Source organism: Ovis aries, chromosome 23 (assembly GCF_016772045.2).
Source record: "Ovis aries strain OAR_USU_Benz2616 breed Rambouillet chromosome 23, ARS-UI_Ramb_v3.0, whole genome shotgun sequence".
In the NCBI taxonomy this organism is placed as follows: domain Eukaryota; kingdom Metazoa; phylum Chordata; class Mammalia; order Artiodactyla; family Bovidae; genus Ovis; species Ovis aries.
In genome coordinates this window covers 57,227,229-57,241,659 of record NC_056076.1, presented here as the reverse complement: position 1 = coordinate 57,241,659, position 14,431 = coordinate 57,227,229, and the positions used below count along the sequence as shown (strand labels likewise).

The 14,431-nt window shown below is 43.8% G+C and overlaps 1 protein-coding gene across 4 annotated transcripts in view; it reads left to right on the top strand.

Annotated features, from left to right (window-relative positions):
- ATP8B1 (ATPase phospholipid transporting 8B1) overlaps positions 1-14,431 on the top strand; it is a 153,082-nt gene that overhangs the window by 124,997 nt on the left and 13,654 nt on the right. For all 4 annotated transcript variants that reach the window (XM_042239337.2, XM_027960977.3, XM_060405298.1 and 1 more), the window contains 5 exons: positions 6,027-6,215; positions 8,488-8,600; positions 10,839-11,003; positions 11,748-11,859; positions 12,874-12,949. In XM_042239337.2, coding sequence (XP_042095271.1) covers positions 6,027-6,215; positions 8,488-8,600; positions 10,839-11,003; positions 11,748-11,859; positions 12,874-12,949 — 655 coding nt within the window. The remainder of the gene's footprint in view (positions 1-6,026; positions 6,216-8,487; positions 8,601-10,838; positions 11,004-11,747; positions 11,860-12,873; positions 12,950-14,431) is intronic.

Sequence of the window (14,431 nt, the reverse complement as noted above, 5' to 3'; positions counted from 1 at the left end):
ACACCACATCTTCTTTATCCATTCGTCTGTCAGCGGACGTTTATGTTGTTGCCATGTCTGCAGAATTCTCAAATGCAGCTTGTGCCAGCTTTGTTACCGCAGGATGGTCCAGTATCAATGAAAGCTAGGTATCTTACCACCTATTCACACAATGATACATTACATAAATACATATGTGCATTCTGGAAAGAGCCAAAAGTGCCCCTTTGCTACGTGCATTCTCCACTTTTGGGCTTCCCTGGTGGCTCAGGTGGTAAAAAAGCTGCCTGCAATGCGGGAGATCAGGATTTGACCCTTGAGTCAGGAAGTTCTCCCGGTGGAGAGAATGGCAACCCACTCTAGTATTCTTCCCTGGAGAATTCCACAGACAGAGGAGCCTGGTAGACTACAGTCTGCTGCTGCTGCTCCTAAGTCGCTTCAGTCATGTCCGACTCTGTGTGACCACATAGATGGCAGCCCGTCAGGCTCCACCATCCCTGGGATTCTCCAGGCAAGAACACTGGAGTGGGTTGCCATTTCCTTCTCCAATGCAGGAAAGTGGAAAGTGAAAGTGAAATCACTCAGTTGTGTCTGACTCTTCGAGACCCCATGGACTGCAGCCTACCAAACTCCTCGTCCATGGGGTTCTCCAGGCAAGAGTACTGGAGTGGGGTGCCATTGCCTTCTCCAAGGCTACAGTCTATGGGGTCATAAAGAGTCAAATCCAACTGAGTGACTATCACTTACTTATTCTCCACTTTAATCCACTCAGCATAGGAACGGATGTCCTTTCTTGTTTTCTGATTCTGAGGTTTCATATGTAGATGATGAAATCTTCGGAGGAGACATAAAAAACTAAATGTATAGAAGCTATGTGTATCTTGCAGCAAGTTTCAAAGACACTCATTCTCCAAGGATGAATCTAATTGTGCAATAAAGCTGAGATAACAGCAGAATTCAGGTTGGGTAGATACACGGAAGGGGCTATTAACAGGCCAAATCAGAGAGATAGGAAAAGGTAAGATCAGGTCACGAATAACTGAAGCAGAGGTCAAAATCTGTTTGACTATCTAAGCACATTTTACTCGTATGATAAGAATCAAGTATGATGTTTTTAAGCAACTGGGTTCTCTTAGTTTTTGGCTCATTTGTAAGTTTATTCTACTTTTTTTTTTTTTTTGGAGTGTGTGGTGGTATTATTTTGAAAGTTAACCTGCCAACTTAAGCAAGTGTGTATACATCTGCGGTCTCCATTTCCTTCTTTCTCCACTGGGATTTCACGGGAAGAGTCCTGGGCTCTGTGCTGGAGGTGGGCGGTCCCCGTCTGGGTTCTTGGCATAACACACAAGGCAGCCTAGCGTTTTCTGCTGGGCAGTGGTTTCCTGCATGTCACGGGAGGAGGGCTGGAGTTCAAAGTCCTTTCCAGCCTGATAATGTGCAGCTCTTTGTCCCACTGTCCACCGAGGCAGAATTGTACACCCTGAGGCACCTTGCCCCATGCAGCGCATCACAGGCAAATTGCTCTGGACGCTGAAAGTGGAGGCGAGTTGGATTTCTAAGCACAGGAAGTAAAGGAGAGTCTGATTTTGTCTTCGACCAATAAAAGCACCTTGAAAGGGTCCATGGGAAGGGACCTGGGGATAACAACTCCCAATGTTACAGCTGAGAAATTCAGCCCCAGAAAGCACCCAGTACCTCCTTGAGCTTGGACGACAGGTTAAAGCTCATTTTAGCCGAGTCCTCTCGCTCTGCCGTGCTGGTGTGCCTTTGCTCTTTCGCTCTCAGTTTCCCGCTTTTGCAATAGTGGAGATTGGCTCTTCGGTCATTATGCATAATATGAGCAACGAGGGGACGCTCAGCAGACATGGGTCGTGGCCCACGTGTTGAGTGTGTGTAGGAGGGCACGCGGCGGCTGAGTGTGGAGCAGCTGTGTTGGTTTTCTGCGGCTCTACACTAGATGCCCACAGCGCAGTGGCTTGGATCATCCATTCCTTCGCCCACAGCTCTTTAGATGAGATGTCTGCGCAGGGCATGATGGGGTTCTGTGCCAAGGACCTCCCTAAAATCCAGGTCCAGCCACTCAGCATCCTCTTCCAAGTTGAGAGCAGGATCCCCAGCAGCTCTGGGGTTGCAGGACTGAGGTCTCCATTTCCTCGCTGGCTCTCAGCTGGGGCTGCTGTCTGCTCCCACAGGCCTCTCTCTCTTTCCTTGCCTCGTGGTTTCCCCCATCTTCAAAACCAGCCACCGAGAATCTCCCTCCCATCCACACCTTTCATGCTTCAGTCTCTCTCTCCCTGGGAAGAAGCCAGTCCCTTTGGAGGACTAGGGCTTCCCTTGTGGCTCAGCTGATAAGGAATCCGCTGGCAATGTGGGAGACCCCTGGGTTGGGAAGATGCCCTGGAGAAGGGAAGAGCTACCCACTCCAGTATTCCGGCCTGGAGAATGGGGGCTCTGTGGACTATAGTCCATGGGGTCTCAAAGAGTCGGGCATGACTGAGCGACTTGCACTTCACTTTGAAATTAAGACACTTGCTCCTTGGAAGAAAAGCTATGACCAACCTAGACAGCATATTAAAAACCAGAGCTATTACTTTGCCAACAAAGGTCCCTCTAGTCAAAGCTATGATTTTTCCAGTAATCATGTATGGATGTGAGAGTTGGACTGTGAAGAAAGCTGAGCGCTGAAAAATTGATGCTTTTGAACTGTGGTGTTGGAGAAGACTCTTGAGAGTCCCTTGGACTGCAAGGAGATCCAACCAGTCCATCCTAAAGGAGATCAGTCCTGGGTGTTCATTGGAAGGACTGATGTTAATGCTGAAACTCCAATACTTTGGCCACCTGATGTGAAGAGTTGACTCACTGGAAAAGACCCTGATGCTGGGAAAGATTGAAGAGGGGAGGAGAAGGAGACGACAGGATGAGATGGCTGGATGGCATCACCAACTGAGTGGACATGAGTTTGAGCAAGCTCTGGGAGTTGGTGATGGACAGGGAGGCCTAGCGTGCTGCAGTCCATGGGGTCACAAAGAGTCGGACAGGACTGAGCACTGAAAGGAACTGAACTGACTGGATTTGAGACTAACCCAATTAGTTTAGGGACACTCAGATAATCTCCTTATCTTATAGTCAACAGATTTGGACCTTAATTATATCTGTAAAATCCCTTCCCAGCAGTACTGTGATTAGAGTTTGCTTGAATAACTGGGAGAAAGTGTGTGTACATAGGGGTGGGGTGGGGGTCTCATAGACTCCTGCCCTTGCAGAGGCTGAGAACAGAGTTTGAAAAGAAAGAAGAAAGAAAATGATGTCGCTCAGTCATGTCTGACTCTTTGCAACCCCATCGACTGTAGCCTGCCAGGCTCCTCCGTCCATGGGATTTTCCAGGCAAGAATACTGGAGTGGGTTGCCATCTCCAGAGTTCGAAAGGCTTGGAGATATTGTCTTCACCTGAAGGCCTGAAGTATGGATGCACCATGAGATTGTGATTAGAGAGATGAATTTTAGAAGTTTGGAGCCAGAACGCATCAGATCAGTAAGGAAACTTAGGACCTGGATTAGTGAGAGTCTTTAGGAAGGACAAGCAAGTTACAAACGAGGAGGATATTCAGTCTGAGAAGTAACTTGTTTTAAGACTCGTGACTAGAATTATCAGCCACAGAAAGCTATGGAATCAGGATAATAAGAGGTGAGGTTTGTTGTTTGAGCATCTTTTTAATTTGAATCAGTTCTGTGATCCACAAATTAGCTTGTACAAGAAAAGAAAGTCTCTCTGGTTGTGCCTCGGTGTGGGGTAAATAAAGAACTTTCTTACAGGAAAAGTTTCAGGGGGTTAATTTTTAGTCCGGATTTCCTCCTGCAAACATCAAGTTGGAGTTTGGACCAGATCTCTGAAGTTTCTCCCATCTCTGTTAGTTGGCAATCCTGTGATTCCATTACTAGAACAAAATGGAAGGGTTTTCTTTTAATGATAAAAATATCAGTGTTTGCTCCAGATAGGATTGTCTTTGCTCATGGGAAATTTACCACCTTTTATCATTTTGTTCCTTTTTTTCTGTTGGAATAAGTTTGCCTTCAGTATGATGTAATATATCCCTGCCAGTGAAACCTGCTGATGGGAGGGGACTGATCTCACTGCTGCTTGTTTAGCTCTGGTTAAATATTTTACCGTCTGGCATGTGTGTGTGTTTGTAGAATGACTGGATTTAGCAAGCACATTTGTAACTTCTGGTGTGTGTCTTTCTGGGTGAGCAAACAGATACCAGCCTCATCTTTAATTAGTATTTGGGAGTGATGAGTATTGGCTTAGAGTGAACCATCTGAGTTTGTCTGTCAAGGGAGGAGAATGTGAGGATGGGGCATTTAGCTCTACCAATAGCCTGCTTCCCTGGTGGCTCAGACAGTAAAGAATCCGCCTGCAATGAAGGGGAGACCTGGGTTCAGTCCCTGGGTTGGGAAGATCCTCTGGAGAAGGAAATGGCAGCCCACTCCAGTGGAGAATGCCTGGAGAATCTGCATGGACAGAGGAGCCTGGTGGGCTACAGTCCACAGGGTTGCCAAGAGTCAGACACGACTGAGCGATTAAGCACACAGCCTTTCACCCTGGGGCGTCCGCCCTCCCCTATGGACAAACGGTGTAAAGAGATGCCCGTCTGTGGGCTGCAGCCTGGTCAAACCGTGGTGGACAATGAAATGCCTTTTCCTGTGAAAATTTGTCTGACCATAGACATACTTTTCATTCTACTTGGAGGTGGAAAAATGAAGAGTTGAAAAACACAAACTCTTGGATAGGGAGAGCTTTTTAAAAAAAAATTTTTTTTTTTTACTGACATACAAAGATAAGCATATAGCTCAGTGAATTTTCACCAGCTGAATGCTCCCTTGTCATGCACGCCCAGATTTTTACAAACACAACATCATACATCCCTTAGATGCCCTTCCCTGTTCCCTCTCTGTCATTGCCCCTCCAGAGGTGACTACTGTCCTGACTTTGAATAGTGCGGGTTAGCTTTGTCTGCGGGGGGTTCGTGTAGATGGAGTTACGTGGTTACGTGCTTGTGCTGTCTGGCTTCTTCACTCGGCATTGAGAGGTTTGCTTCTGTTGTGAAGCAAGTTTGCAAGTTGTGAAATAAATGTGGTTTCCCATTATTTAACTTTCAAAATCAAGATATTGAACAGATTGATACATTTTGAGATTTTTTTTTAAATTAGGAGACTATTGCTAAGGTGAAGAAGGTTCTAGAGAGAAGATAACCTGGTACCTCAATCCTTTTAGAGAGCAAGTGAGTAATGTATGTGACAATAGGCTTAAATATTATCAGTGTTGTTTACCTCAGTGTTTTCATTACTAGGAAGCTATCCTTAGAAAACAGGAAACCTTTACACACGTATAGAATTCTTATTACAGTGTTATTTTTGGGAGTAAAAATATTATGGAAAGGCGGTCACACATTACATTCCCAGATTACATTTCTGGGAATAGAATTTTTAAAGCTGTGATAACATGCTCGAAATACAGTGTTAAAATCATCAGGATGTAAATGTATACTTAGCGTGCCAGAAACTATTAGAGAAACAAGCATTTCCGGAAGGACAGAAAGAAATTATAAAAAGCTATCAATAGCATTGTTCTTCCTCTGGATGGTAGGGTTATGAGATTTTCTTTTTTCCCCTATTCTTGGCCAGATTTTTTTTTCACTTCTAGTTTATATTACTGTTTATAATCAGAAATAAAAGTTTAAAAACTGTGACCGTTGGCACACTCCTTAAGAATCAGCGATGTGTTTTCTTGGGGATGTTTTGGGCTTTGCAACAGAGTTGGCCCTCTGTGTCCATGATGCAGGGTGCCAACTGTATCTACTGTAAGTCTGCCACTTTCTAGAGGGGACCAGAGCATCCGTGGCATTCATTATCTGCAGACGCTCCTGGAACCAATCCCCCATAGGTCTCAAGGGATCACTGGACATCCTCACCCCCCGTGTGAACCACACTGGTGAACACTCGCTGGCCAACTCAGCTTTTCTGGTTTTCTCTCTTGCCTCTTCTGTTAGGTCAACTCAATTACCAGGCAGCCTCTCCTGATGAGGGTGCTCTCGTAAGCGCCGCCAGGAACTTCGGCTTTGTCTTCCTCGCCAGGACCCAGAACACGATCACCATCAGTGAGCTGGGCACGGAGAGGACCTACCATGTTCTTGCCCTTTTAGACTTCAACAGTGACCGGAAGCGGATGTCTATAATTGGTAGGTCTCCCTCGGAGTATGTCTGTCAATCATTCACTGAGATGGTGCCTATTGCACATTTTACTTAGCAACACCAGGATAAAACCAGCAATGAATGAGCCCCTTGACTCCTGGAGGACTTCTGCAGACTTGTTGAAACTAGTGTTTCCTCGCTTCATTCTACACGATGTCCATCACTCAAAGGGACAAACCGCAGTAGATCTGAACCTTGCGTCACGTCTTCAGCGACGTGGGCTGTCAGCTGTGAAACCTGGGTGGCAGCTCCGTGGCTGGGAGACCCCCAGCACGGGCTTTTCTATCATGAGTGGCTCCACACATTTCTGCTGGGGCCATGCGGGATGTCAGGGACAGGAAAATTGTAGCAGGAGAACAGCGAGGCTGTGCTTATGAATGAAGATTCTCCCTCCAGCTCAGGCACAATGTAACAGGAACCCAGGAAAAAGCAGTGATCACTTCCTGATACTGAAATGTTTTCAGTTCATAGTGTGAAATCATTGCAAACTTACAGAAAACTTGCAAGAACGCTTTAAAGAATCCTGCAGTCTCTTCTGTGTCCAGTCGTCAGCATTGCTCACAAGTTCTTTGTCATTGTTATTTATAGGTTCTTGTTTTCTGAACCATTTGAGAGTCGATTAGGGACATTGAGGTCTAATGTCCCTTTCCCCCAAATACTTAAGTAGGTATTTCTTAAGATCAAGAAACTTCACTTATTGTTATGTCCAATATGGTGATCAGAATCAGAAAACTCAGCATTGCAGTGTTATTATGTAATCTACAGAGTGCTTTCAAATTTTACCAGGGGTTTTCTTTCTGATTCAGGACTCCACCCAAGATGCCACACTGCATTCAGTGATCATTACTCTGGTCTCCTTTATTCTATGAGAGTTCCACAACCTAATTTTGATCTTCTGCACATTGACATTTTTGAAAAGCACAGGGCTGTTACCTTGCGGAAAGTCCCTCAGTTTGGGCTTGTCTCGTGTTCCTTCATGATTCGATGTAGATGGTGCCCTGTCGGCAGGAAGGGTACCTAGACTGGTGCCGTGTCCTTCCCAGCACAGCATATCAGAAGGCACATGGTTGCAGGTCACATCAGCTTGGATCACTTGGTTAAGGGACGTCTGTAAGATTTTCCACCATGAGGCTGACTTTTTAAATTGTATTTTTTAATTGGAGTATAAGCAGTTCACCATGTTGTGCTAGTTTCTGCTGTACAACAGTGTGACTCAGCCGTAATCATACACGTTTCCCTCCTCTGGGCCTGCTGTCCCGCCCGTAGAGGGCTGCGCAGAGCTGAGCCCCCTGTGCTGTGCAGCAGGTTCCCACGAGCTGCTCATTGCACACGCGGCCATGTGTGTGCGCCCATGGTGCCCCTGCTTCCCCCTCCCCTCCCCCTCCCTCCCCTCCCCTCCTCCCCTCCCCTCCTCCCCTCCCCTCCCCTCCTCCCCTCCCTCCCCTCCCCTCCCCTCCCCTCCTCCTCCCCTCCCCTCCCTCCCCTCCTCCCCTCCCCTCCCCTCCTCCTCCCTCCCTCCCCTCCTCCCCTCCTCCCCCCCCCCCCTCCCCTCCCTCCCCTCCCCTCCCCTCCCCTCCCCTCCTACCATACCCACAAGCCCCTTCTGTTTTCAGGGCAGGAATAGAGATTGACTTTTTAACCAATATAAAGGTTTAGCTGCTTCCTGGTTTAGTCTCATCTTACTGATACTATTACTGAGTTAAATGATTATCTCATTTTTACTGAGTGCTTCCTGTGGGCCTAACACTGATCTGGGCTGTGATGATCATGCCTGGCGTCCACCTGAAGAGAACTTAAAATCTAGTTAGTGGTGAGACACGTAATGGAATTAATGTACTTCAGAGATCAAAAAAGCCAAGAAAATGGTCATAAGGAGTCATGTTAATGGTCTGAGAATTAAAGGCAGTGAGTGTTGTGGATTTATAGATAAGAAAGATTTCTACTGGCTGGCAAGGACAAAGAAGTCTATATGGAGAAAACCAACACACAGTAGGGAGCCAATAAATATTTGCTGAAAGAATAAGCATAAGTTTTCCATAGAAAACTGAGCTGACTAGAGGAATCTTTTCATATTTATTTCACTCTTCCCTTCTATGTAGGCTTACCAATTGTTGAGAGCAACATTTTCTAGGTCCATTGCTTATTTTAAACTAATTAGGAATGATTAGCACTGTAACCGTTCAGAAGATTAACTGTAGAGTTTTCTTTTAAGAAATAAACATTAACTTGATTTTTGGCTTTTCCTTCTCTTGCTGCTAGTAAGAACCCCAGAAGGCAATATCAGGCTTTACTGTAAGGGTGCCGACACTGTGATTTATGAACGGTTACATCAAACGAATCCTACAAAACAAGAAACGCAGGATGCCCTGGATGTAAGTCTCACTTCCGCTCTTTATGCCATGGATTCCAAACTTCCTTTCTGGTACTATCTCTGAAGCTGGAGTGAAAGCTTTGTGCTACCTGTTGACCCTTCTGTTGCTTTGGGGTAGTTGAGTGGAAAGAGCGCCCAAGCAGGAATATGGCAGGCTGCTTCTGATTCTGCCATAGAGGCTGACTTCCTAGGAAAGAGCTCAGTGCATCTAGGTTAGCAGGACCTGGAGGACTGACCCAGGAGAAAGGCTGGTCTTTTCTTCCAGGCGCCTTAAGCGAGTTACATAACCATCCTGTGCTCTCGTCTCAGTATTTGTGTGGCCTCCAAGAATTCCAGTGTCGTATGTACAGTGAAGTCAAGAGAACATTCCTATAGGATGGGACATGAGAAAGCAGTCCACTGGATAATCGATGTCTTTGTTAGAGAATCAGTTTGGTCTTCATTACTTCAAACTCGCTATTTTAGGGGATGATGTGGTCGCAAGAAAGTCAGACACAGGTGAGCAAATAAGCATGCACACATGCTTGGTTCAGGGATACCACCGTTTTTCAGAATGCTTCTGGAAATCTGAGAATTGTATACCCACCCTCATATTGTTTTGCCTTTATATAATGATGGCAGTGAAGCCTGGAGGGTGAATCATTAATTGCCTGTATGAACTATCCCCGGTCCCATCACTTTATGGCAAATAGATGGGGAAATAGGGAAAACAGTGGCTGACTTTATTTTTCTGGGCTCCAAAATCACTGCAGATGGTGATTGCAGACATGAAATTAAAAGACGCTTACTCCTTGGATGGAAAGTTATGACCAACCTAGACAGCATATTAAAAAGCAGAGACATTACTTTGTCAGCAAAGGTCCATCTAGTCAAGGCTTTGGTTTTCCAGTGGTCATGTATGGGTGTGAGAGTTGGACTATAAAGAAAGCTGAGCACTGAAGAATTGATGCTTTTGAACTGTGGTGTTGGAGAAGACTCTTGAGAGGCCCTTGGACTGCAAGGAGATTCAACCAGACCATCCTAAAGGAGATCAGTCCTGGATGTTCATTGGAAGGACTGATGCTGAAGCTGAAACTCCAATACTTTGGCCACCTGATGCAGAGAGCTGACTCATTTGAAAAGACCCTGATGCTGAGAAAGATTGAGGGCAGGAGGAGAAGGGGATGACAGAGGATGAGATGGCTGGATGGCACCACCGACACAATGGACATGGGTTTGGGTGGACTCTGGGAGTTGGTGATGGACAGGGAGGCCTGGCTTTCTGCAGTTCATGGGGTCGCAAAGAGTCGGACACGACTGAGTGACTGAACTGAACTGAACTATCCCTGCATGGGGATAGTTCATACATGGAGGGTTGGTGCAGGGGAAAGCAATTTGCAGTCCCCAGCACTTAGTCGGTGCTCAATAAAGGGGTCTTTTTTCCCTCCACTTGAAGGGTCTGAGTTTGGGGGCCAAAGATCCTTCAGAAAAAGTCCAACGAATATGTTGTTTACTAGGTGGGGTCACATTTTAAGGTTATATGTGTGTTGTTGAAGCAGTTACAGTGGGTAATTCCTCATGAGAATTTGAACGAGGGCGGTCTAATCAAATACATGCAGAACTTGCCAAAGAGTCTGAAAGCAAGCGCTCACTTGGGTGAACCCGTTCTGCTATTTTGACTAGACAAGATGTGATTGTGAAGTAATGGAACATTTTTACTGGTTCACATTTAAGCTATTTTAAAATGGTTTAAATCTGTTTGCCATGATTAAACTTTAGACTCTTTTTCATGAAAATGTTTTATCTCAGCTTTAACCATGGCTAGTGTCTTTCAGAATTGGTTTGAGGGACTAATGCTTGGTTGAGAGTTCATAGTCTCTGAACTTGTAACTGTTTGTGCGAACAAATTGTAAAGTTGTCAGGTCTGGTTCATAAAACCTTTATACCACAAGGCACCATCCTTGGTCTCTTATTTTCTTAGTTGTTAAGGGTTTTTTGTTCATTCTCATGACTTGATTTACAAGAGTTATACTATTCCCTTTAATTAGGGAACTACAAATAAACAGTCCTAAGATTTTGAGAATTCTTAGGAAAACAAAGTATTAATATTTGTTTACTCTCCTCTATGGAATGTATGTGTACAGAATCATTTCACAGTCTCTTTTTAAATTATCTTATTGTATTACTGCAAAATGAGATTTCAAATTTACATAAAAATAACTGTTCTTTGGGTGGTTGGATTGTCTTTTAAATTAAACAGATCTTTGCCAGTGAGACTCTTAGAACACTGTGCCTTTGCTATAAGGAAATTGAAGAAAAAGAATTTGAAGAATGGAATAAAAAGTTTATGGCTGCCAGTATAGCCTCAACCAACCGGGATGAAGCTCTGGATAAAGTATATGAGGAGATTGAAAAAGATTTAATTGTGAGTTTAACCTTTGTAACTTTCCCCTTGATATTCTGAACAGAATTGGAGATCTTATTAAGTTTTATTTCATTTTTACTCTTACTGTTAAAATACAATTCAAACTACAGTATTTGAAACTGGTACAGTGGAACTCCGTCATTTGAATTTTTTTCAGCAAGCAAAATAGCAGTTGCCATTATGAGAAAACAAAAGACAGAAAACACTATGAGATTCTGATTCTATTATTTTTATATAACTTATTAAAATTCATTTTATATAATAATAAGCCAGTATATACTTATTACACTATGAGAATTACTGAGATGATTTATGTTGTGCAAAATCTTGAAGTAAGAAAAATACACCATTTGTAGAGACTTTCTAAAGTTTAATACTTATTGCTTGTAGAGTTTTGATGAAAAGTAAATGTTCAACAGATAGTAAGCATTGACCTTTAACAAAAGAAATTGGTTTGTATCCATGTAAAGTAGTATACAGATGACAAAATTAAATATTTTTAATGCCCTTGATTGGTACTTACATTTTTGTCTTGGTGAATTACTGTAAGGAAAAAGACTTTGGCTGCTTGGTTTTTGGTGAATGTGGAACACAGCAGCCTTGCCAGTTAATGCTGGCTGCTGGCCCCTGTAGCACAGCAGCTGGGGTGTATTTAGCTCATCTGCTTTTTACAGGTTGGCCGACTGCAAATACAGAACATTTTTGGCTTATTTGCTAATTCCTTTCTGTGAATGTTCATTCCAGCTATTAGGAGCAACAGCTATTGAAGACAAGCTACAAGATGGAGTCCCAGAAACCATTTCAAAGCTTTCAAAAGCTGACATTAAGATCTGGGTGCTCACTGGAGACAAAAAGGGTAAGTCAGTTTGCAGGGAAGCCTGTTAATTCACAAATATCCATAGCTCCTATCTCCCCTGCTCAAGGTCCTTCTCAGGCTTCGCATCCTGCCCAAGCACCGTCTGTTTCTCTGGGGCAGAGATGCTTTCCCTAAGAAATCCTTCTGTGTTGCCCCAGCCCGCCCTGGCCGCCTCCTTCCCGAAACTCCCTCGGCGGCAGAGTCTCTTCCTCGTAACCAAGCTCCTGAACAGCAGCTTTGGTTTTCTTCCCTTTTATTGCTTGAAAATTGTAATTTTATCCCCACGGGAAGATTCTAATTTTTAAATTCAAAGCTCAACAAGGAGTTGATTGTTGTGTTATCGTTTCTGTTGATTTTTTTACTCCAGAAGCTTTCCATGGGAAACTAGATCATTTGTCTTACCCTGACATTGTTGATGGATTACACACTCTGATAAGCTAAGGAATTAAGTCCTGACCTCAAACAAGTGGTGGTGGGGGTGGAAAAGGGGAGAAAATGTCCAGTAGGAGCCACATGTCAGGGTTTGTGGAAATGGTTACCCTTCCCACCTTGTGTGTGTTAGTCACTCGGTCCTGTCTGACTCTGTGACCCCCTGGACTGTAGCCCACCAGACTCCTCTCTCCATGGAATTCTCCAGGCAAGAATACTGGAATGGGTTGCCATTCCTTTTTCCAGGGGATCTTTCCGACCCAGATTAAACCACATGAACTAGATGTGTTCAGTATTTCAATGAACATTGATTTTATTACATAACCAGTTTACACATTTGATATTATAGCATATTTCATTATTAAAAACATCTTGACCAGACTTTGGCTTATTAGACTTATTACAGAGAAAAGGAGTTTTTTCCTTTAGTGATGTCTAGACATTGCTACAAAAAAAAAAAAAAATCAAAAAGTGTATTTGATTGAATCTGGTTGTTTTATTAATTGAAAAAATTGTTACTAGATGAAGCCCATTATTAAATTCATCAGTGGGAATGACATTTGGCTTCATTTTTTTCTGTTGTAGAAACTGCTGAAAATATAGGATTTGCCTGTGAACTTCTCACTGAAGATACCACTATCTGCTACGGGGAAGATATCAGGTGAGTAAAGGGGCTGCAGTGAGAATATGTAACATCTCATTTGTATAAAAACAAGACTGGGCAGTGGACACAGATTCAGAGAGATGGAGCTAGAGCGCGTCACTGGCGACAGTTTCCTCAAGTTTAAGTGAAACAGGAGACAACAGGCAGCTCCAAGTCACCACTCTTCAACCTTCTGTTGTAGTGAAATTTGAGGCCTTATTTGCCCCTTCAGGGCTGTTTTTCTGTATTCCTTGCAAGCCCTCAGCACTCCCCTGCTGAAAAAGGGAGTGGGCTTGAGATATCACTAATTATGAATTAGATTTCGTATTTTTTCTCTTCCAGCCTCTAGTGATCGATCACTCCTTATTTTCAGCTTGCAAGTGAGAAGTTAATGTGGAAAAAGAACAATAGCTACCGCATTTCCTATGCAGTGGTTCTCAAGTGGGGCGGGGGAGGCGGGGACTCTGCCCTCTGGGGACCACCTGGCAATGTCTGAAGACATCTTTGGTTGCGCAGTGGGGAAGGAGGGGTGCTCCTGGCTTCTAGTGGGGTGGTGGCCAGGGGTACTGCGAAACATCCTACAGTACCTGTAACAGCCACATGCAACAAAGAATCAGTACTGCCAAGGCTGAGAAACCCCGTTCTTGAAGGTGAAGACTGAAGGCTCTATGTATGTAAGACGGAAAATCCTGGCTGAGACTTAGGAGACATGAGTCCTCATTGCATTCTTCCCATCAACTTGTTGCAGGCAAATCACAATATCTCTCAGACTTAATTTCCTTGTTTGTTAACATGAAGAGATTGGGTACTTACAGTCCCTTTTACTCCAGGATTCCATGCCTCACTTACATATCATGAGTGAGCTGTATGTGGTCTTCTCAATAACTTGTTGATAGAAAGCATGGAGAATAACTCGAAGGCAGACGTAACTTTATGTGGAAATAAGGTTTTTTTCCTGCCCAACAGTGGTCACTGTTGATAGCACACTAGGGTTCACCTCAGTACATTATAATTCTGATCAAGGTTGCCTTCCTTCTGTTGCTTATGAACACGTTTTCAACTGTGTCTTCTTTTAGACACCTTTGGCAAATAATTAAGTACCCAGAACATGGTGCCTCCGTGGTAGAGGAATCAAGACTCAGTAACATTATATGTCACTTGATTTAAAAAATGGGCAAAAGACTTGAATAACTATTTCTCCAAAGAGACATATAAATGGCCAATAAGCATATGAAATAATGCTCAACATCGCTAATCACTAAAGAAGTGCAAATTGAAACCACAGTTTCACCTAACATTGATTTAGGATGACTACTATTTTAAAAACACAGAAAATAGTGTTTGTACAACTATGTGGAAAATTGGAACCTTTGTGCATTGCTGGTGAATATAAAATGGTGCAGTCACTGTGGAAAACAGCATGATGATTCCTCAAAGCATTTTAAAATAGAATTATCATGACCCAGCAGTCCCACTTCTATATACATATCCCAGCGAATT